Source organism: Pochonia chlamydosporia, chromosome 2, assembly GCF_001653235.2.
Source record: "Pochonia chlamydosporia 170 chromosome 2, whole genome shotgun sequence".
Classification (NCBI taxonomy): Eukaryota; Fungi; Ascomycota; class Sordariomycetes; order Hypocreales; family Clavicipitaceae; genus Pochonia; species Pochonia chlamydosporia.
This window is the reverse complement of record NC_035791.1, coordinates 3482310-3505362: the sequence shown is the minus strand read 5'-3', so window position 1 is coordinate 3505362 and position 23053 is coordinate 3482310. Positions and strand designations below refer to the sequence as shown.

The window sequence follows — 23053 nt, the reverse complement described above, 5'->3', positions numbered from 1 at the left end:
TTGAATAAGCTGCTTGTCCCCCTTCGCCTTGTTGGCCGTCGAAAACTTTTTCTAGTCACTACACACAAGATTGTTAGACTGATTCTGACAGAGAGGTAATGGCCGTCAACTTACTAGATTGATAACGGCGCAACACCATCGACCTGGTAGCCCCAGTTTCCGTTTTGCTCCTCCGTCAAGAGCCAGTCATACGGAAACTGCACAACATTTCCCTGAATCATCTTGAGCAGCTCTTCGGCATCGGCTCGGGATGGCATATCGTCGATTGTAAATCCGCGGCGGCTGCCTTTCGTAGTGGCACGGCGACGCTTCTTGACAGATCCGAACTGAGCCTGTGCGGGTATAGAAGGATTCTCACGCGAGGGGGGCTTTTCCAGCGTCGAGAATGTAGTCTTGCGATCCGTGTTTCTGCTAGCCTGTGGCTCCAAAAGTTTGCTAGTGGTTTCTTCAAGGGCAGGGAAGGCCGCATCACCGTTCACTGCTGTTGTTGACGGGGCGTCTGCCCCTTTTCCTGATCCTTGCGTAGGATTCGAATTTAGACGACCAGTTGTTTTTTCACCAAGATCCCCCGTCTTTTCACTTATCTCCGCCTCTCCGTTTTGTGTCGTCGTTATATTAAGCTTGTTCAGTCCCTGTTCGAGAGACGTTACCTTTTCTGTTATTTTCTCCTTGGCGGCAGCCACAATCGCCTCAGGACCAGGGGCTCCGATGCCAGCTCCCCCAGCGGTCGACTCCATATGGCTACTTCCGTCCGGTTTCAATTCGGTTTCCTCCCCAACAGGTTTACCTTCCATGCTGGCGCGGAAACGCGTTCCGTAATCCATATACTCGCGATATTCTTGCCAAGTCGTAACTTCAGAGTCTGGCATGCAGCGGAAGACTCTGCGATAGATCTTGGTATTATTCACGGCGGCACGATTCCAAATATCATCAAAGAAACTGGGTAGCAGCGGGTCTCGCATGCAGTCTTTGGTGATGTCCGCCGGTTTGATATCTCCAGCCATGGCATGGAACGCACCGCTCTTTGGACGGCCAGTAGTAGGATCGACGTGCACAGCAGGGCCTCCAATATCTGTGTCATCAGCTACCGGTAGGGGTGGGAGTTGGGCTGGACGGAGAAGGCCCAGCTGCTCCGTCGTACGTCTGTTCATTGCCGGCATCGGGGGAAGATCTCCGGGTCCGTGGCCGTCTGATTCAGCGTTCTGTCTATGTGACGAGAGATCGGGCTCATGTGGTGCACTCGGGTGGCTGACTGTTCCTTTCCCATCAGTGTTGATAGCATGAACTAGCACCTCGCGGCCGGCAACTATAACAGAATCTCGACCCTCATCTAGGCCAGATTTCTCTGCAGCCCTCCATTGATCCGGCCCATATCCAGAAACATCCAGCTGTTGCTTCTTCTTCTGTTGTGGACTCATGCCAGAGTCCGTCTTCTTTCCTTTCTTAGATGCCGTCTCGGAATCTGACGAGGAGGATGATGAAGATGATACAGGGTCGTCATGAATGGCCTTGGCCTGTTCCATGTCCATTTCATAATTGAAGCTTCGCTGGCGAGGGTTCAAGAGACTGTCGCGTCGAGCCGTGCTTGACCCAACGCCCGGATTAGCGCCATCTTCGCGATAGATCCCTTCCATTTCTTGCTCAAAGGCATCTCGGTCCATTTCCTGCTGCCGCTCTTGTTCCAGAATCTCGTCAATGTCAAGACCTAGATGCTCCCGCATAAGACGCAGCCGAAGAGTATGCGCAAATCGGCCGACCTGATAAGGCTTTCCAGCCATCGTGGATGTAATCATATCCGTGTCCCGGACAATCGCAGCGCATTCAGAATCTCGCGACCCGAGCATGGAACGCTCGTTGATGTTGGCGGATCCAATCAGTGCAACTCGGTCATCAACAATTATGGTCTTGGCATGGATGTACAACTGCTCCGTTACAAGGGCGTCGTTACTCATTACACCCCATTGGCGCAAGCAGTAAAAGCTGATGTAGTCTTCGGGCTCAATTCCGACGGCGCGCAGCCGTCCAAAGATGGACTGTTCACCTCGGCAGATACTCTTGTACTGGCACATGAGAATCAGTCTGACACTGGTTCCTTCTTGCTCATCTACCGTGTTCTGGAATCCTGGCATTAAGGGAATCATAATCGCGCAACGCCAGTCTTCTCCGTTTTCGTACGCCCTAATAATACGCTCAACCAAGGCATCTCCGATACGATTGACAATCTTGGTATTGTACGCCTCCGTACTTGTGATGAAGAACTGATTCTCCATGTAGACGAAATGATCCGAGTCCTCTATCATCTTGATATAGGCGTTCTGGATGCTGTGTTCCGTCTCATCGGTGCCGAGGGACCAAGTGCTCGCCGAACGAAGCATCTGGACCTCACACGTTCCAGTCAATCCAAGTGCTTCCAATTCGTCAAACTTGGCATCCGGGGGCGGCAGCAAGAAAGGTAGAGGCCGCGTTGGCTTCCGTCCACGGCGAAGGTAGTTCCATCGTTGGACAAAATGGCGAGTCAAATCGCGTGCGGGTTGCCCGACAACCTGCATAGAAACGTCATGCCATGGCATTCGGGGTACCTTGCTGCGGTCGTACATTTCCTCATATGGCTCATTAAGTCTGAAAAAGTCCTGAACTCTGGGGTTCGAGTAGTCCTTTCCCGGGAACAATTGACAGTGCTCTGCATCCTTTGGCTGCTCTGTCATTTCGAATCCAGTAGGCTTGTCATCGACGATGGGATGTTGTGGGCAATCCCAGCGGCCAAAGCACAGGTCAATACCGCCTAGGAAAGCTACATCATGGTCTACAATACAAATCTTCTCATGATGCGCAAAGAAAAATTGATTCTTCTTAAACTGGTTGGGTGATCGTTGAACAAAAATATTTGGATGAAGGTTCAATAGCGAGAACTTTGTGTACTCGGAGTCGATGGGAATGGCGGCTTCAACGTTCCGGTAGATGATGACGAAAATCTTGACGCCTTCTCGTGCCTTTTTCTGCAAGAGTCTGTCAAGCCGCCATTTCTGGCTGATACACGCTGGTCGACGCATGTAGAGCTCAGGGCTTAGCCACCAGTCGTGAATATAAATAACATCTTTGGCCATGTTGATTGCACGAGAGACATTCCACATATAATCTCGGCCATCCACTAACCACTGCGCAAATACTCCATTTCGGACAGGGGCAAAGCTGTTGAATCGCTTTTTCTGATACCACGCAGATTGTTTGAGCATTTCATTGATCGAATCCTCAAACTGCTTCATAACGGATTGATTCCTCGAAAACAGCCTTACTTTGCGCTCGGATGTGTGCAGCGTTAATGTGTGGTGCCTTTCAGGTGGTGCTTCCACAGTGAGATCAATCTCCTTCTTTTTATCCTTGGAGCCAATCTGTTTAAGAGCACTCTTCTTGGAGACGATGCTGAACTTGCAGTCCACGAGATACACATCGTATATGTTCATGTTCTCCGGCGACTCGACACAGACAATGTAGCTCTGGCGAACCAAGAACCATTTACGACTGTGACGAGCAATGACCTTTGCAGGTGTAAGGACTCGGCGGAAATCAAGCCCCTTGGATGACTGAATATGTAGATATCCCTCCTTGCCATGATAGCTACCTTCTGCAGCAAGCCGAACACCGAGAGCAGACAGTTCCAGGAATCGACAAAGCCGGTTGCTATCCGCTCTAAACATGAGCCATCGTATCATTTCCGAAAGATACTTTTCCAAGATGCGCCTTTGCTTATCCACATAACGTTGTCTGCGGGTGACCACGTCGACAGCTTGACCGGCGCCCTCGGCGTTCGACATCTCTCCGGGGTCCGTGAAACCTGTTGAGCGTCTCCTCATTCCCCAAAGATTGGCTCGAGACTTTTTTCTCGTCGGTTGGTGTTGGCCGTCGTGTGTTCCGTCACCATGATCCTCTGGTGCTGTGGCTTCTCCGCCAGTTCCTTCACCCCCAGTCTCATCACCTCGAACGCTCACTTGGTCTTCCTCGTCGCTGTCGTCATCTTTGTTTCGAGCTCGTCGCAAGTACGGAAATGCAGAGTAGGGAAACTTGGGCTGCTTCGGGCGAGCTCCAAGGTCTCTTCCAAGCATGTACTTGTCGTTGTTGAGGGCAAAGCGGTACCTGAAATGGAGGTTGTAGATGTCCTTGATGGTTCGGATCACAGTCCAGCTCATTCGGCTTGGGCCACTACCATACTCAAGTTCGATTGTGAAAATCCAGTGTCTCTCCTTGTCATCGTCCGGGATAGGTGCACTGTCTTGGATTTTAAGCTTCAGTTGTTCAAGGAGAACAGGGATCCTCTTATTCCCATGCTCGTCCCTTTGTATCATACTAGCAAGCATCAAGACCGCTGGCGCGCCAGCCCGCAGCTCTGCCATTAGTTCTGCAGATTTGAAGTAGTCAAACCGGTCTTCTTTCTTCTGTCGCAAGAGCTTCAGGGTACTCTTTACCTGTTTCCACTTTTGTGCACCAAAGTTGGAAGCTCGCTCGGAGTTGAAGAATGGTCGACGAGGTGTCAAGGCATCACCGTCTGACACGCCGCCTCCGCCAAAGACAGTGATTCTCCGCACATGGCCGGCACGGCGACCTACTACCGCAGAGCTCTCCATGTCATTGAGATCTTCACCCTCGCCAGGAGGCCGCATGGTAGTTCCCACATATGAATGTCCGCGCCGGAATGGTCGACGGGCAGGGCCGCCTCGAGCATCTCCATCCGACATTACTTGATCAGGGTTTTGAGAGGCCATGGAAGTGTCCGGCATACTTGCCCGTCTTCTTAGTAGTCGATTATACGCGCCCCATGCGTCCACGTCGGTTGCGAAACGAATGGGAGTAGAAGGAGTTGACAGATGACCCTTCTTAAACCGGCGCATTCTGCGTTTTCTCTTCTTCTGGGCGCCATTTGTAGGAATAGCTGATTCGTCTGCAGTGTCGTCGACGTCGGCATCAGCATCAGCATCAGATTGCTCCTCGATGAGAGTATCTGGAAGCCGAGTACCTGAGCGAGTATTGGTAGGCGAGTTGGTAACGGACTGGGAAGCAGTTTCGGCAAACGGCGCAGCTGGTGATTTGAGTGACGGAGAACTGGGGGCCGTTGCCAGGGCTTTTAGTTTAGACATTATAGACGAGCTTTTATGTCTTCCAGGGGTTTCCGGGCCATCCCATGAACCTTGCCGACTGTGGCCGGCGGTTGACAGCAGTTGAGGCTCCGGTCTCGCGAACTGGACGCTTTTTCTCCCTGTTGCGGCAGAGCCATCGTGATCTCCTGTAGGGCCGTCGGGCTCCAAATTCTGATCCGGCTCATCATGGGTTACTGGGGGTTGCTTATTGTTTATTAGCCCAAGTGCGGCTCCGTTACCATTTGGTGCAGGGGCAACATCTTGATGTTGTTTCCCGTCATTCCAATAATCTTTCGGGTCTATATTTGCCTTTGGATTCTCAGGATTGTTTGTAAGGTCGGCGGAGGGAGCTTGTACGCGAATCAGCGGACTGGAGGGAGGTTGAAATCGAGAGATGGAATCGGCATTCGAGGGAGTTGCGTTCTGCGGCGTATGGCTCATGGGAGACACCGAGTGCTCCCGATGGTGGTCTGTTGCCATTCACAGTTGTACGTTTTTCGTTACAGGCGAAAGAGAGTGGTCAAAATATCAAACAGCCTGCATCGGCTGTGCTTGCGATGTTATATGCGCCTGTTGGAAGCACTGTCGTCTCGAACCATGCTGGTTTGTAGAAATGTTTCGGGGGCGTAGATGCAGACGCAGCCGTAGAGCAATTTTCTTGAATTTCGATGTCAAGTAGGAGTTTTAAAAAGTACGACGTTTTCAATGTTGAGTAGTTGAACTGTGTAAAGAGTAACGTCGAGGCGAGTACTGGGGCGGTTGCGGTCCAATGGGACTTGACAGGTCGGTGTTGTTGGGAGCTGTCGAAGGCTGGAGAATGTAGTTTTACAGGATTGCAGGACCGATCTGGCAATATTTGGCCAGCATGTGACGATCTTTGGATGCAACGACAAGCCGTAGTGCGTTGGAGAAGTCAAGTGGTAGTCCACGTGGGTTGAGAAATGGATGAAGCTGGTTCTCGGGTCGCACGACCAGATTGACGGACAGCAAGGAGGTGATGGGTCTTGATCCAGTGACCCTGAATCTGTGAACTTGGGCGTGGACTTGGGCTGAGAGTGAGAGTGAGAGTGGAGTGGGAGTAGCAACAGTGCTGGCGCGCAGGCTCAAGTGTGCACGCACATGCAGTCTGGTCAATGGCATTGATCCAAATTGGAGTGGTGGCATCTGCTAGCGTTTGGTACCTTGGCACTTGGCTGCAGTGGGTTGACAGCGGTCCAGCATGTCAACTTGTGGCATTGAGGCGAGAACTGGAGCTCCACCAACTTTAAAGTTGAATGGTCAAGGTCTGGCACAAGGTCTGGTATGAAGGAGCACATTGAGTCGTCATTTTTATTACTTCGTGTTGCTTCCTGACGGGACGGAGGACAGATGGCATGCAGTACTCGTGCATTTGTATGAGCAACACCATCAACCAGTGTCTCTCCGCCGTTGATTAGAAGATCAAATGACATGGAATGCTTGCAGTAGTGAGGCAATCGCTCATATCACTACTTTCCTCTAGTTTAGGTTGCCCTAATAAGACTGCACATGCAGGCACATGTATCTTTGCATGCTACTTTGGACAAGGCTGGATGATGTCAAGGCCACGACACGCTACTGCTCTACCTGCGGCACCGTTTCGATGCTTACAACATTGAATACTCGGATTTGCACAACCACGCAATTTGCAATCTATATAAACTACCTAGGTACTTCACCAAATAATTACAGACAAGTCACGACTCGTCCATTTCAGCATGAAACAAGGCACAGCCCTGAGCCCAGAGTCATCGGCCCTCCAAATGACTCTCAACTTCAATACAGTCGCAGTTGAATTTGATGATTGTGGTCCTCCTCACTGCTTGAGCCAAACCACGCTCAGCTTCCATGCCCACGTACCTTAACCAAGTCCAGTTTCTTTGCCTTCAAAGTTCTCACCATGTCTACTCCGTACAGCTTAGGACACATATACTCCCTCCTTCCCCTCACTTCACTTCACCCTACCCAACATCGCAGCCCATTGAATGCTCATTTAAAACTAGCGCGACTCAATCCAAATTTCAAGCGCTTCATCTCCAGTGCTCGGTTGCCGGGGTCGGAATGGAGCATCCAGGACAGACTTGGTACCAAGCCACTACACTCGTCTGCCATCAACACCCCACATCGATGCAAGTTGCCCCTGAGTACCCTCGTCTCCACCAATTGTCAACAAATCCACTGGCGTTTGTCTGGTCGAAGAAACGCGCCGCCAATAGAGTAACACCGTCACTGATTGCCTCCATCCACTCGCTCCATTTGATGTCCAGCTCTGTCCTCGGCTGCGTGTCTGGTCAATCTGTTGTGTGTCGTGTCTGCACATCGCCAAAATTGCCTGTGTGGCCTCTTCTTGTTCCTCTCTCCCGTTTGCTTTCATTGCCGTAGCCGATTTTTTATTCCAAGCAGAGTTGGTTTCATGGCCCGGGTCTTGTGAGCTCCCATGCCTGCTACATGACCTGATTTTTGGCTAGTCTCCATTTTCATCCTTTTTTTTTTTCACCTTCGTCTCCTATCCTTAAGTTCGACGTCAGTTACCAACGGCCACAGTGCCGCCGCCTTCACCATGTCTAGATATTCGTTGCGTCAGACCCCTAGGTACGCGTGAACTTGCTATGAAGTGACATATTTCAATTGGCATGCCAATTGGCTTGTTTCCAACCATGGTCTCCTCCACCACGAGCAACATGCCAATGCCAGTTGATGCCACCGTGAAACAAGCCCGAACTAAGCTGACGATGCTTTCAGGAAGAAGGAACTCTTCGAGGGCATGGTAGAGACTCCCACTGCATCGCGCCGTTCATCACGTCGCCAGTCCTCATTCCCTCCTGAGCTACTGTCCGATCCCGACAACGAATCGAGCTCTGCTGCCGAGACGTCAACTCGCACTCGATCAACGCGCCGCCGCACCGGCAAGTTCACTGAGGAGCTGACCGAAGAGGAGGAGACAAAACCACACACCAATGGCAAGTCTGTTGAAGGGAGGGAGGCCACGACAAACGGCTCTCCCAAGAAAAAGACAACACCTAAGAAGAAGACGGCCGCAAAGTCAGCCGACGCCGGCGTTGTAGACGGATGGCGCGAGGGCCAAGACCCCAAGATCGATTACTCGGGCGAGTTCGAGTTTGGCGGCTCATTTGGCACTCTGGCCATGATGATTCTCTTCCCAATCCTCATGTGGTACATGTGGGTGGGCGCCACTTACTACGATGGCAAGTTCCCTTCACGGGGTCCTGGTCAGAGTTGGAGTTCCTTTGGAGCCCAGCTCTTCAACTACGTGTACACTGGCGCTTTTCCTCACGCCAAGGCCTGGTTCTGGTATTGGTCCTATCTCATCTTTCAGGGTGCTTGCTACTGCTTGCTCCCTGGTGTCTGGGGATGGGGTAAGCCGCTTCCTCATGAAGGAGGCAAGCAGCTCAAGTACTTTTGCAACGCATTCGTCACCTTGTATACGACACTTGCTATCCTGGCTGTTCTGCACTTCACCGGCATCTGGCCACTGTACAATGCCATTGACGAATTCGGTCCGCTCCTGTCGGTTGCCATCCTGAGCGGCTTCTTGGTCAGTTTTGTCGCGTACTTCTCCGCCCTCTACCGCGGAAAGCAGCACCGCATGACCGGCTACCCCATCTACGACTTCTTCATGGGCGCCGAGCTGAACCCCCGCATGTTCGGCATCTTGGACTTCAAGATGTTCTGCGAGGTCCGCATGCCGTGGTATTTTCTGCTCATTCTCAGCCTGGGTGCGGCGGCTCGTCAGTGGGAACGCTACGGCTACGTCTCCGGTGAAGTCATGTTCCTCGTCATGGCTCACTACCTCTACGCCAATGCCTGCGCCAAGGGCGAGGAGCTCATCATCACTACCTGGGACATGTACTACGAGAAGTGGGGGTTCATGCTCATCTTCTGGAACCTCGCTGGCGTTCCGCTCTCCTACTGCCACTGCACCATCTACCTCGCCAACCACGATCCATCCGAGTACCGCTGGAACCGTTGGTTCCTTGCCGCCATGTACATTGCCTACCTCTTCTGGTACTGGGTCTGGGACAGCTGCAACAGCCAAAAGAACCGTTTCCGTGCCATGGAGCGCGGAAAGATGATTGCCCGCAAGACCTTCCCCCAAGTTCCATGGCAGACTATCCACAACCCCAAGACCATTGAGACTCCTCAGGGCACGATCCTCGTCGACGGCTGGTACGGTCTTGCACGCAAGATCCACTACACTGCTGATATATGGTTCTCCATCTCATGGGGTCTGATTACTGGATTCGAGTAAGGAATCCCCATGGTCTCTCGCACTCTCCAGCCACACCACTAACTTGTAAACAGGAGCCCATTCCCGTGGTTCTACCCCGTCTTCTTTTGCTGCATGATTGCTCACCGCGCCGCGCGAGACATTCACCGTTGCCGCAACAAATACGGCGAACATTGGCTCGAATACGAGCGACAAGTTCCCTATCTCTTCATTCCTGTAAGTTAACGGTTCGGTGCCATCATGATGCTTTGTAACTAACATGGTGCAGTACGTAATCTAGGTGTCCAGAGAATCTACACATAATGCAGCCTTGGATTGCAACCGTTGAAAAATACGGTAATACTTCTTGCGTAAATATTCAACTTGGCAACGTAATGAATTTGGCTGGAGGTACAAAAGGGGAGGCTAGGAAGGTTCGGGGGATTAAATTAGTGGCGTCATGAGTGGTATAATCAAAGTTTTGTAATGTCTAAAAACCTAATATTCACGTAATTGGGAATTATTTTCATCATTTGTTCCTTGGGTATACAAAATACACGTTCAACGTTCAAAAGAAGACCAAAAAATAGCCGAAATTTGCGGTTATGCATTCTGCTGTAACGGCACGCCGAGGTGAGAAGAAAGAGATGACGCAAACAAAGAAATTCCGTGTTGGAAAGCATAATATGAGCAACAGAGACTACACTAGATTCTCCTTCACCGCCACTGTCTATAATGAAACCGTCCGAGGCCAAACTTCGTCTGCAACTAGTGTACATATACGACCTCCATCATGGGATTACACGTCCGTCAACCACCTCCATCGAAATCATGTTCTGCCGGCGTTCAAGTAGCCCACGCACATCCCCAGCATATAGGAACGCTATAGACCTGATTCGCTTTGCGCCTGGTGTGTACCGATCCATGCCAAAGAACAGCGCCTCTTGCGGCTAGGTACAATTTGTCGGAGTCGCTTTCTAGGCATCCTTCTCATGCCGCCATTCTCTACTGGCAGACAGTATCTTGGGTAGCCTTAGAGTTCATGAGAAGAGCAACAATGAGACCATACAGACCTGACACGTTGGTTAGTCGAGTTCGACAGTTTTGTGGAAAACTTCCGAAGAGAAACCTACCCAGGACTTCGGCGAAAATGAGAATCAAAATCATGCCGACAAAGAGACGGGGTTGCTGGGCAGTTCCTCGGACACCAGCGTCACCAACGATACCGATGGCGAAACCGGCAGCAAGACCGGCAAGGCCGACAGCCAGACCAGCACCGAACTGGATGAAACCAGTGTACAGAGGGAGCTCCTGCTTCAGACCGTCGGAAATAAGGACGGACACGACCAGACCGTAAATACCAATGATACCAGCCATAATGACGGGAACAATGTCTAGATTGATGCGTTAGCTTCTTGATGGCGAGACTTGACGGGTGGACTAGTTGCGCACTCTTCACGATAAGGTCAGGGCGGAGGACACCCATGGCGGCGATACCAACACCAGACTTGGCGGTACCGTAAGAAGCACCCAGGCAGGTGAAGACAATGGCACAGGTGCAACCCATGGCGCCGAAAAAGGGCTGTTAGTGATGTTAGCAGGGCTGATCATCGATTCGCATGATTGTGAAGGTCTTGTCCGCAGGCTGGCAGCAGTGACGTCGGTCGGAGGGCAGACAGGATGTATTGACTAACCGCGTAAACGGGGCTGCAGAAGCATTTTCGTTAGCTTAAAATGTCTTCAAATATGGTAAATGTGTCAAGAGCATCGAACACAAGCAGTCTCAGCGACGCCGGAAGCTTCCAGTGATGAGGTCGTTGAAGCTCCGTGGACTTCCAATGATCACAACAGGGAGGGAAGCGCGGCAAACGTACCAAAGCTCGGAGACCATCTTGGCGGTGATTGAAGAGTCTGGGCTAATTAAATCGACGAGAGGCGCGAAATCGAGTAAATTGCTAGCTTGGAGCTCAGCAGTTGATGGCAGGGGAAGCTTCGGTGATGGGATGGCTAGCCGTTGTCGTCGGGAGATGTCGAGATGCGGTGGTAGATGGAGGACTCGTTCCCTAGGCGGCGTTCTGGTTGGCGTAAGGTTTTGCCGCACGGTGGCCAGTTGAGAACAAAGATGCGGGGTTACGTAATCTTACTTGTGACCGGGTAAATGTCGGCCCCTGAAGCTGGGCTGCACTCAGGCTGGTGGAGCTGGAGCTTGGGTGCTCAAGGGGCACTGGGGTGAAGCTTCCCTTTGAGGATCAATTGATGGACTGGGAGCAAACGCATCTGGTGTAACAATGCTGACGCATATGTATGCACCACATTTTGCTGGTTTGAACATCAAGTTGATACCAGTGGGTTTCGGTTGTAGGCAGTCATCGGTGGCTCCGAGCTGAACATAGCCGAAGCAAAAGCATCAGCTGTTCGAAACTACCAACGATTCGATTGAGGTATGCTCTAATACATGGCCTTGCACAGCAGCAGGGACAAAGCAGGTACACGGTCCGTATTCGGATGCTGGAAGTAAAATGACAGAGCAGCTGTTGTTTCTTGAATGACTTCGTAGTACCCCAAGGCTTGCGTGTCATTCAGACCAACTGATTTCTCAACACCTTGACTGTGAAGCATTAAAATGCCTGAGATGTATTTAAATGTGCTTCGCATCATTTAACTCTTCGGGACACTGATTTACTAAGATCCTCACCATCTTATGTGGTTTATCTTGCGGCACGAGAAGCCTGGTTGCTTGGGCAAAATATGGTTACTTCACTTACCAACGCAACCCAATGTGGGACAGGATCACGGACAACCTGCACAACCATTCTAAATGCACCAATGTTGCTATTACAAGCTGCAGACAGCTCACAAACCACTGTCTATCAGTCTACTTAAACATTTGGAAGCTGCAACTCGGCACCTCCTGCTCTCACATGGTTGGGCATGGCCAATCCTCATCCGCTATGACGCTTCTCCACCCTCCAGTCGGACGCAACGCTCCGCCTTCGCTTGGTTTGCTTGGTTTGCCTTGGTTTCATCCCCGCGCTGTCTTGTCAGCCAGCTTTGCATGGCATATCGCATCACCTTTAGAAGTTGCCCAACTGTCTTTCTTTCTTGCATGATATTTGTTTTAGTTCCATTCTTTATTTTTAACTTTGCTTCTTGCGTGGATGTTGCTCTTCAGTCCGTCGTAAACCCCATATCGTTTCATGCATCATGCCCGGAATTGCCCGGAAGATTCTCATATGTGCTGCCATCGATGGTCTCATTATCCAGCCGTTGTCAACAAAGGGCCAACGGCCATTCCAACCCGTTAGAATCAGATATGGCGATTCTTCAATTTCAGCGGTTCCGCGGGACCAAATACCCGATGCTTCAGGTCCAGACTCATCATTCGAAGCGTTTGGCATCATTGGTAAGATCAACGCTTACCATGTCCATATAATTTACCTTACGCGACTGAAGTCCAATCTGACATACACGGTTACCAGGTCTAATTACTGTTTCAAGACTGAGCTACCTCATTACAATTACCCGTCGACAACAAGTTGCACAGATCTTCGGATTTCCTGTGTATGTTGTTACCGGTGTTGCCATTACGCCCTGCAATACGAAGCAAGAAGCGGATGAGTCCATTCGCAGGACAGCCAACTTGCTCAAAAAACAAACCCCTAATGAAGAAAATGAAAACTCTGACAGCAGTGATGAAGAGATTGACAGTACACATACTCCCATCGATGAAGTTGAAGATGCAGTCACCGAAGAGGATAAATCTCGACCTGACTCATCCCGCAGCAGTGTTGCAGAAGACGTGATGCGGCGTCGAGGAAGTTATGGCCGCTTTGCTCAACGTTGGTTCAGTAAGAGCGGATGGACAATGGATCAAAGACGCAGCTTGGGATTGAGCATCTCAGCCGCCGGCTCACCAACGGCGCCAGAGGCACCAAATGGACCTGCCATTTCCAAGATACCTCTTGACGAGGACATGAGCAGTCAGAATCCCGTTTCCGCATTACTACCAAAGCTGCTGCGGACTATGCAGGTATTCTTTGGATCATCTAGAAGCTTTTACTTCTCCTACGACCTTGACATTACTCGAAGCACCGCTCAACAAGCTTGGATTCCAAATCCAGACGCCCCCCTCCATGCACAGGTTGACAGCCAGTTCTTTTGGAATCGACACATCCTGGATAAATTCATGGCCACGGGTCAAGACTCAATTAGCCTCCCACTGATGCAAGGTTTTGTGGGCCAGCGAACATTTGTCGTCGATAGTGATCCCCCTCAGATGGATGAATATGCTTCCGAGTCTGTTGAGCTCGCCGACATGTCTGCGTCAGGATCTCTGCAAGCATCACCACCAAGCGGGCGCGTCAGAGATCAAGACGATCTAAGACCGTCTGAAAGAAAGTGTCTTATCACATTGGTGTCACGCAGGTCGACGCAACGGGCAGGTCTGAGATATCTTCGCAGGGGGATCAACGAAGATGGATTTACCGCCAACATGGTGGAAACTGAACAGATTATTTCTGACCCTACCTGGGAACAAACTTCGCCGATTCATTCATTTGTACAGATTCGTGGAAGTATTCCGCTGTTCTTCACGCAATCTGCCTACTCACTGAAACCAGTTCCTGTGATACAACACTCCCCAGAGACCAACTACAGAGCCTGCAAGAGACATTTTGAGAGACTTCTCTCCCACTACCAATCTCTCCAAATAGTCAATCTGGTCGAAAAACGTGGCGTTGAAGAGCCAATCGGGACACAATACGAGACAACTGTTGCACGTCTCAATGGAGAGCTCGGCGAGAGACACCAGATTCCGTTTGAGTGGTTTGACTTTCACCATGCGTGCCGTGGAATGAAATTTGAGAATGTTAGCCAGCTTTTAATCAAATTGAAGAGCAAACTGGAAGGGTTGGGCGGTACAACACAAGTTGATGGTAGAATTACCCAGCGCCAAGCAGGTGTCCTCAGAACGAACTGCATGGACTGTCTTGATCGTACAAATGTGTGCCAGAGTTCATTTGCAAAGCACATGCTAGACATGCAGTTGAAGGAAGATGGTATCGACATGAGTGCACAGTTGGACCAGGAGACGAGGTGGTTCAATACACTGTGGGCGGACAATGGTGATGCAGTCTCGAAACAGTACGCGTCAACGGCCGCTATGAAGGGTGATTATACGAGGACGCGGAAACGAGACTATCGGGGAGCGTTGAACGACCTGGGTCTGTCGCTGGCAAGGTTTTACAGCGGGTAAGTTTGTTCCTCTGTTGTCGAGAATCCGAGGCTTGCTTACTGACGAATCTTAAAAGAATGGTGAATGACTACTTTAGTCAAGCCGCCATGGACTTTTTGCTTGGCAATGTGACAGAAAAGGTTTTTGATGAGTTCGAATCGAACATGATGACCAAAGACCCAGCTGTTTCCATTGCCAAGATGCGCCAAGGAGCTGTTGAACTATGCCAAAAGCGAGTTGTTGCCGACGTGAATGAAGAAGTCCACGGAGGATGGGTTCTGATCAGCCCTAACATGGCTGACGTGGTAAAATCATGGTCCATGGAAGAGGTGGTTTTGCTGCTCACAGACGCTGCCCTATATCTCTGTCGCTTCGACTGGGATCTCGATAAAGTGTCCTCCTTTGAGCGCGTACACCTCGCCAACGTGACGCACATTAAATTTGGGACCTACATCACGTCAACCGTCGCCCCGGCACACATGGATGAGATGAAGAATGTCGGGTTCGTCATCTCATATCAGCCTGGCAAAAGCAACATCAAGAGAACCAATACACGAACGCTGTCTACTAAGGGCTACATTGCGCCGAACTCGGCATCTCAGGAAGAAGCCAAGACGCAGGCAGGTTTCGCCAGTTTCTTTTCGCCCAAGTCAAAATCGCCAGCTATTCGAAAGCTGGCCTTTAAAGCACCATACATGGATTCATCAACGGCCGTGTCTGGAGCAGGGGGAGTTCAGCAGACAGAGTTGCAGCAGGTAGTCACGATTTGCGCAGAAGTTGATCGACTAGCGTTGGAAGCGCAGCTACGGAAAGAGGGGGAAGATGAAAAGAGCTTGATGGAGAAGGGGGAGATTATTTCCCTGCAAGAGGCGAAGAAGAATACGGGGCTGCTGGAACAGCTGGGGCACTCTATCAAGAGGCTTGTTTGGGCGTAGATGTGTTTTTATGTGCGAGTATTATTCCTAGAAGCATTATGAGGTATCAACGACTAATTATAATCAATTCTTCCATCAAAGCTTCCTTGTATTGGGTATATATGTCATGTTAGCTTATGGATCCTATACAGATGCATCTGATACCGCATATTCTCCAACTGAATAGGATACGTAAGACCCTCCGGCAATCGAAACCACACCGAGTCTTCAGACTCCAATCTCTCCCACGTATATCCCGGAGTTTCGCTCTCCATCAACGTATGGTTCAGCAACCACTGCATAGGATACCGTTTCTTCTCCTTCCCAACCGCTGCCTCCGAATAACTCCCCGGGCTATCAACAACCAGTAACAGACTCCCCGTCGGAAGAACCAGCCCCAAATTCCTCAGAAACTTGGTCGTCCTACCGATTCCTCCCTCCGTGTACAGCTCATTCAGCGTGAACATGAGCGTCACCAGCACCGGCTCCAATCCCACTTGTTCTGAGAGACCGTCACCGTCCAAATCCAAAACATTGGCTTGTGTAAACGTGACGCGCAGCTGAGAAGGTTCAACCAGACAGCTGTTGGACGCCTTGGCAGCTGCGGATGCGTATTTTGATAGTGGAGGAGCAGTCGTTAGCTGGTTTTGCAGGAGGGACGTTACGTGTTTCCAGGGCGCGGAATCGAGGAGTCTGAGGGAGCCGGAGTGTTTTGTTTGTTGGAGATATGATGCGAAGGCAACGTGCTCGGCGGCACAGCCTCCCATACAGAGCATCTTGACTCCGTCGTTGGATGCTACATCTTTGCTGCTGGACGAGTCTGCGGTTTCGGATTCATCGTCATTGCCATGTGTCGACTTTGACACCAGTTCATCGATGTACTCGCGTACACCACAGAATACAGAAGCATAGCATAACGCTCTCGTGGGTGACCATCTCGCCGCATACGCCTCCAGATACTCCTCCTTGCCGAAAGCCCCTCCAAAGTCTCGATTAAACAACGCCTGCTTAATCTCCTGCAGTAGCGTGGGGAATTGTTCTGACGAGAGGACGTTTGCAAAGGCGTCTGAGAAGATGTTCAGCAGGGTCTGCTGATCACCGTGGGAGTGAGTGGCATGTTTGGTCGTTGAGGACTGGGTTGCTGGCGTCTTGGAGGCGGTGCTGGCCTTTTTCTTTGCTGATGCTTTGCTGACCATTTCTTTGTCATGGGCTGGGTGGCATGGAAGTTTGCGGCGGTTGGGTTCCTATTTTGGAATGGGAATTGCTGTAGGGAGGGGTGGTGTCGATTTGGATGGCTGGCTGGGCGGTTATGGCTGCTTGGTTCGCGGGTGAGGTTTGGTGCAGATGAGGTTTCGGTTGAGCATTTTGTTTGATTGGGTGTGAAAATTTGGGCGAGTGGTTGTGGTTTCTGGCTTCATGCCAATGCAGCATCTTCAATTGCTCTCTCCAAATATAATCAGATGCAATGGCAAAATACTCAACACTGCTTGCCAATTTGCAAAATATCACATGGTAAATCAGCACAATTCACACCTTCAGCCTTTCGGATCTACAAATCTCTCGGATGGCAACGGTTGATCGACAGCGGCCAGGAGGTGGACAGACCACTCCACAACCGCATTCAGGTTCAATGCACCAGACACTTCACGGTTACAGCATCTCGCACTAATGCTGATGAAGCACACCCTGAATATGACACAGGCTGACTGATTCAAGAACTTTGCGCCGGGTGTTTCTACAATGGCCCTCGTGTCGAGGCAAGCAACGCCACCATCTGTAGGCTGGCCTCTAGCCGGAGCACAGTCGTCCGACAGCATCGTCCATGATCAAGTTCTTGCGTTGCCATTGGCAGAAGTTATTATCCGCAGCGAGTCGATTCAACGGTTTGCGGAGAATAGCACTCAGTTCCCCGAGCCAATTCGCGCCAAGTAATACTATTCTGGGTTCCAGGCCTGTGGTGTTGTACCACGATGGCCCCCTTTCGAAAATGCCACCAATCTCAATCTCGCATCCCAGCCGACGTGGTTCACCATACTGCATTTGCAGAAACTTTTAGCCCCAGATCGAGAAATTATCGCTGATCGCAGAACATTGGAAAATGAAAATTCTGATTTTGTAAAAGAGGCGAAAAAAGCCTCATCTGGATCAAAATCACGGGCTTTTCGCCTTATCAGAGTGCCAGCCAAGAGCAACAACTACGTCACTCCTGGCCGACGGTTCCCACGAAACCCCAGTCGTCTGTTGCATCACATCTCTCCAAGTGGAGTGTCCGAGTGGTACATATCTTCTCGAAGGAGTGTGTAAATGACTTGAGGCGAGCCTGTCTTTTGGCGGCATTGCCCGAGCGATGGAGTCGTGCTGGAGAAGAGAGGTGAATTATTGCGTCAGTCATCTGCAGACTTTTGCCTGCATCTCAATCTACTGGAGCCTTGCTGGTTGTGGTGGAAACGATTGGAGGGGACGTGGCCCAATTTTTTTCTGTGCTTCTTGATGGATGAGTGTCAAAGTGTGAAAGAGTCGAGGTTGTTGTTTGGTTGTCACAGACCCAAATCTTGCCCATGTGGGTTTTAGTTTGTGTCTTGATGGAGTTCTTCCGTAGGCTATTGCTCTGGTTTCACGAGTACCTACACAGTAGGAACCTTGCGATTGCGGGCTCCACTTGTCGTCAACAAAAAGCGGCGGTTGAAAGGCAAAAACGCCAGATGAGATTGATGCAACCAGTGCTGCCGCAGGAGGAGCTTGGTTGATGAGAAGAGAAGGTTGGTACGGATATGGGATGAGCGTGGTTGGGCATCACCAACGAAGGTGAAGTCTGGTCAACACCTTATTTGCATTGCAGCAGGGTCATGATTGGGAAAGGGCTAAGCACCTGATTGACCTTTGTAACGTCTGGTTCAAAGTTTCTGAGCATCGCCATCAGCCTTGTAGCTGGAGCTCATCGGTTGGGTACCTCTACGGAGCCTCACGACGTAACCAGAGACATGTCACTCTCCAAGGACACCGGACATCTCATGCCAGGCATCACTCAATGACCTCCCAATAATAGTAACCCACTGCAGGAATTCGACTTACTTCGTGCATGCATGTGTAGAATCCGCAGAACCGCCACCAACAACAATAGACTTCTGTAAAACAGTAAAACAGACTGCCTGTTCGTGTCAATGTGTGCCCAAGCTCCATGTCCCTCTCCCCAGTGCCACTTCAAAAGTTGTGCTCATTCATTCATTGTCTGCGACGCCGGACCCACCGGAAATCCAAATAACCATGACATAACCCCTCAGCAGAATTTCAAACGCCGGTATCGAAGCTCCTGTCCATTGCCGCATCCGCCGTCCTCTTTTTTTTAAGCACCCTTTCTCAATCTCTTCCTTTTAATACTGATCCCTCCCTCCTTTCACCTGTGAACTCTCCCCTCCCTTTCTTCTCCCATTATATCCAATCGACTTCAAAATAACTGCCCATCATGACTTACGGCGAGATTGATCAGTTGGCCATCAACACCATTCGTCTGCTTGCAGTATGTTGAGCTCTCTACCCCGCCATGTTTCGCTCTCTCCTCTGCTTTGCCCCTCCATGACAGCTTTTGCTTGCTCCCAGCCCTTCGCCCGTCCACGAAAACATACACATGCGATGCAGAGAGCGGGATTCGGTTATCATGCAATTGGGTCGCAAGCTTTACACGAGATTGTTAGCAGTGACTGACGATAGCTGCCCTTTCTAGGTCGATGCCACCTTCCACAGCAACTCGGGACACCCCGGTGCTCCCATGTGAGTATTTTCGCATTCTGGCTCATGACAATTGGAAACTTGTGGCTGACTTTGATACCAGGGGCATGGCACCTGTTGCCCACGTCCTCTTCAACAAATTCATGAAGTTCAACCCCAAGAACCCGAAATGGTTGAACAGAGATCGCTTCGTTCTCTCGTAAGTTATTTCCACGGACGACTATTAGGCCTGGTCCCAAAACCCAATCGGCTCCTTGGCGAATGCGGCACTAACATGAGTGGCAATTTAGCAACGGCCACGGCTGCATGCTGCAATATGCTTTGCTGCACCTTTTTGGCTATCAGTTGAGCATGGATGATATCAAGAAGTTCAGAGTAAGTGTGCAAAATTATTTTTGACAGTTCAATTGAATAAGTCGTCTAATCAATGTGCAGACTGTCGATAGCATCACCCCTGGTCACCCCGAAGCCCATGACACACCCGGAATTGAGGTCACCACTGGGCCTCTTGGTCAGGGTGTGTGCAATGCTGTTGGTCTGGCCATGGCGCAGGCTCACACTGCCGCCACCTTCAACAAGCCCGGATTTGACGTTGTTGACAACTACACATACTGCTTCCTCGGTGATGGCTGCTTGATGGAGGGCGTCTCCAGCGAGGCCTCTTCTCTTGCTGGCCACCTTCAGCTCGGCAACCTGATCTGCATTTACGATGACAACCACATTTCCATTGACGGTGACACCAACTGTGCCTTCACTGAGGATGTTGTTAAGCGATACGAGGCCTATGGCTGGCACGTCGAGATCGTCCACGATGGCGACACCGATCTCGCTGGCATGGAGGCTGCCATCAAGAAGTGCCAAGAGTTCAAGGACAAGCCATCTCTGATCAAGCTCAAGACCACCATTGGCTACGGCTCACTCCAGCAGGGCACCCACGGTGTCCACGGCTCTCCTCTCAAGGCCGACGACATCAAGCAGCTCAAGCAGAAGTGGGGTTTCCCTGAGGATTCCTTCTACGTCCCCAAGGAAGTCTATGACCTCTACGGCAAGCACTCCTCTGAGGGTGCCTCTCATGAGGAGAAGTGGAACCAGCTGATGGGCAAGTATGCTCAACAGTTCCCCAAGGAGGCCGCTGACCTCGAGCGTCGCCAGAAGGGTGACCTCCCCGAGGGCTGGGAGAAGAACTTGCCCGTCTACACCCCCGCTGATCCCGCTGTCGCTTCTCGCAAGCTGTCCGAGACCGTTTTGGGCAAGATTGAGGCCGCCATCCCCGAACTCTTCGGTGGTTCTGCTGACTTGACTGGCTCCAACCTGACCCGCTGGAAGTCTGCTGTTGACTTCCAGCCCAAGGCCACTGGTCTTGGTGACTATGCTGGCCGATATGTCCGATATGGTGTCCGTGAGCACGGTATGGGCGCCATCATGAACGGTCTCGCTGCCTACGGTACCATCCTGCCTTATGGCGGTACCTTCCTCAACTTCGTCTCGTACGGTGCCGGTGCCGTCCGTCTGTCCGCTCTGTCCCAGGTCCGCGTTCTCTGGGTTGCCACCCACGACTCCATTGGTCTTGGTGAAGACGGTCCTACTCACCAGCCTATTGAGACCTTGGCTCACTTCCGTGCCCTGCCCAACTGCATGGTCTGGCGCCCTGCTGACGGCAACGAGACCAGCGCTGCTTACTACGTTGCTTTGACCTCTAAGCACACTCCCAGCATTATGGCTCTGTCACGACAGAACCTGCCCCAGCTTGAGGGCTCCAGCATCGAGAAGGCCAGCAAGGGCGGTTATGTCCTGCGCGAGGTGTCCGGCGCCAACATCACCCTGGTCTCCACTGGTTCCGAGGTCGGCATCTGCTTGGAAGCTGCCAAGTACCTCGAGGAGAAGCATGGCGTCAAGGCCCGTATTGTCTCCATTCCTTGCTTCGAGGTCTTTGACTCTCAGCCCAAGGAGTACAGACTCTCTGTCCTGCCCGATGGCGTCCCCTCCTTGTCCGTTGAGGTCATGAGCACCATGGGCTGGGAGCGATACACCCACGAGCAGTTCGGTATCAACCGCTTCGGTGCTTCTGGTGCCTACAAGGATGTCTACAAGGTATGTCTCGACCAGAATCACTGTACTATCGACCCCAATTAGTCACTTGAAACTAACAACCTCTGCAGAAGTTCGAGTTCACCCCTGAGGGTATTGCCAAGCGAGCCGTGGCCACGGTCGATTTCTGGAAGGATGTCCCCAACGTCCGCTCCCCCGTCAACCGAGCTTTCCAGCAGCTCATTTAAGATACCACGCGGTCGCGGTCGAATAGCCGCCTCTGCAACTAGAACTTATATCAACGCATTTCCTTTATGTTATGGGACGAAAATTGCTACGCTGTGACGATGATATTGGGAGCACGGAACATGAGAGTGTTTGGGAAGGGTTAAATATATAGATGTCGATTTTTATTTCCAAAACAATGAAGATGATATTAAGATGCAAACTGACGGACCCAACAACCCAAGGACCTGCTAGCAGCAAATGTCTGTGTAAATTTTGGTGAAAGTATGTATGTACAGGAAACCGACTGACTGACTGACTAACCGCAAACCGCAAAAACTCCGCGCTAATGTGGAAACAATGCCGAAACCAAGAGTGCTATGGAATGGACGATGTCAGGGCTGGGAATTAAATATGAACGCCGCAGGATGTTGTCGTGGGGAGGAGGAACATTGAAGTGTCTCGGCCAATATTAAAAGTCGTGGGACTTTGCGTGACCGGGTGATATAATGAATGGCGAGTTGCCAAGAACGGGTGTCGATGGGGGATATCCTTGCTGATTTGGCCAGAATTTGCCACTCGCTTGACCAGTCGACTGGGATGGTGTAGATGTCGGATCTGAGATTGCATATTATACCCTTGCGCGTCGATCTCACGGCGATTAGCCGCCGCGCAAGCATAACCACATTATAACCAAACAGAAGCCAGCCGCCCTGCCATCCCATGCGAGGCTGAATATCCAAAAATGAACAACAAGCATTCAAAAAAAAATTGGTGTTTTTAATCCACACTCGTACTCCTCTCGGCTTGCGCCGTCCACTCCTTTTGAAACTCCCTCCCAACTCTCTCTAGTCTCGCCGCAGCCCTCCTCGCCTCTCTAGCTTCCTCAGATGACCCAGCAACCACCACACCAACTAACATGGGAGCAGCATCCTCAGAAGACTGCTGAATCTCAGTGTCGTCGTCTGTAGTGGTGGTGGAGGCAATCGTATCAAAGTCCTTGTGGATAGCGGCACTCCCATTAGACGGGGCAGAAGACGACTCCCGAGGATCAAGGTACGTCTGGAGGACAACTGCGCCGGAGTCAGGGTATTCAACCATTATGCGCTGCGGCCGGCCTAGGTGTGCACGCTGCGCGGCCGTTTGCGAGGACAATGCGCTGGATGTGAGGGCCGTCAGGGAGTCGAGGTGTGAAGGGGACGAGGACGAGGTTATTAGCGGCGTGAGGGTGATGTCGCTGAGGTGGATGGAGAGAGTGGGGTGTTGTGAGGGGAGGTTGGCCATGACGTCGGTGTTTTGGTGTGAGGCGACGATGTCTGCGGATATGTCGATGTCGGGAATATTGAAAGATGGTAGGTATTTCGTAATAAGTAAGAAGAGATAAGGAAAGGGGAACAAGAATGATAGTAGGAGGGAGGGGAGGGGGGGGAATAAGATATGATAAACAGGTCCAGCAGATCAAAAGTGGCCGGCAAGGTTGTCGTGGTTGTTGCGAAATAAAAAAAAAAGGCATGGACTTGACCAGACTGGAAGGCGAGGCGTCACGGTCCCC

At 51.1% G+C, this 23053-nt stretch overlaps 8 protein-coding genes across 8 annotated transcripts; 4 read left to right on the top strand and 4 right to left on the bottom strand.

Annotated features, from left to right (window-relative positions):
• Window positions 1-51: 51 nt before the first annotated feature.
• Window positions 52-5570, bottom strand: VFPPC_03150 (phospholipase D1 (PLD1); the record flags this gene model as incomplete). The annotated part of the gene is made up of 2 exons (XM_018282685.1): window positions 52-58; window positions 115-5570. 2 exons carry the CDS (start codon window positions 5568-5570, stop codon window positions 52-54), a joined length of 5463 nt encoding a protein of 1820 aa, XP_018147260.1.
• Window positions 5571-7707: 2137 nt separating this feature from the next.
• On the top strand, window positions 7708-9676 carry VFPPC_03148 (ergosterol biosynthesis ERG4/ERG24 family domain-containing protein; the record flags this gene model as incomplete). The annotated part of the gene is made up of 4 exons (XM_018282684.1): window positions 7708-7739; window positions 7890-9413; window positions 9471-9612; window positions 9665-9676. The coding sequence occupies 4 exons, from the start codon at window positions 7708-7710 to the stop codon at window positions 9674-9676; spliced, it is 1710 nt and encodes a 569-aa protein (XP_018147259.1).
• A 704-nt stretch (window positions 9677-10380) lies between these two features.
• On the bottom strand, window positions 10381-11266 carry VFPPC_13402 (vacuolar ATP synthase; the record flags this gene model as incomplete). The annotated part of the gene is made up of 5 exons (XM_018291179.1): window positions 10381-10448; window positions 10509-10769; window positions 10828-10957; window positions 11070-11082; window positions 11250-11266. The coding sequence occupies 5 exons, from the start codon at window positions 11264-11266 to the stop codon at window positions 10381-10383; spliced, it is 489 nt and encodes a 162-aa protein (XP_018147258.1).
• A 1313-nt stretch (window positions 11267-12579) lies between these two features.
• On the top strand, window positions 12580-15543 carry VFPPC_13401 (SacI domain-containing protein; the record flags this gene model as incomplete). The annotated part of the gene is made up of 3 exons (XM_018291178.1): window positions 12580-12778; window positions 12855-14625; window positions 14685-15543. The coding sequence occupies 3 exons, from the start codon at window positions 12580-12582 to the stop codon at window positions 15541-15543; spliced, it is 2829 nt and encodes a 942-aa protein (XP_018147257.1).
• Window positions 15544-15647: 104 nt separating this feature from the next.
• VFPPC_13400 (hypothetical protein) lies at window positions 15648-16718 on the bottom strand (the record flags this gene model as incomplete). The annotated part of the gene is made up of 1 exon (XM_018291177.1): window positions 15648-16718. One exon carries the CDS (start codon window positions 16716-16718, stop codon window positions 15648-15650), a length of 1071 nt encoding a protein of 356 aa, XP_018147256.1.
• Window positions 16719-17869: 1151 nt separating this feature from the next.
• Window positions 17870-18269, top strand: VFPPC_15614 (hypothetical protein; the record flags this gene model as incomplete). Its single annotated transcript, XM_018293367.1, has 2 exons — window positions 17870-18004; window positions 18066-18269. 2 exons carry the CDS (start codon window positions 17870-17872, stop codon window positions 18267-18269), a joined length of 339 nt encoding a protein of 112 aa, XP_018147255.1.
• A 716-nt stretch (window positions 18270-18985) lies between these two features.
• On the top strand, window positions 18986-21524 carry VFPPC_03147 (transketolase 1; the record flags this gene model as incomplete). The annotated part of the gene is made up of 6 exons (XM_018282683.1): window positions 18986-19039; window positions 19244-19290; window positions 19352-19447; window positions 19539-19623; window positions 19684-21339; window positions 21408-21524. 6 exons carry the CDS (start codon window positions 18986-18988, stop codon window positions 21522-21524), a joined length of 2055 nt encoding a protein of 684 aa, XP_018147254.1.
• A 757-nt stretch (window positions 21525-22281) lies between these two features.
• VFPPC_13399 (hypothetical protein) lies at window positions 22282-22785 on the bottom strand (the record flags this gene model as incomplete). The annotated part of the gene is made up of 1 exon (XM_018291176.1): window positions 22282-22785. One exon carries the CDS (start codon window positions 22783-22785, stop codon window positions 22282-22284), a length of 504 nt encoding a protein of 167 aa, XP_018147253.1.
• Window positions 22786-23053: the final 268 nt, after the last annotated feature.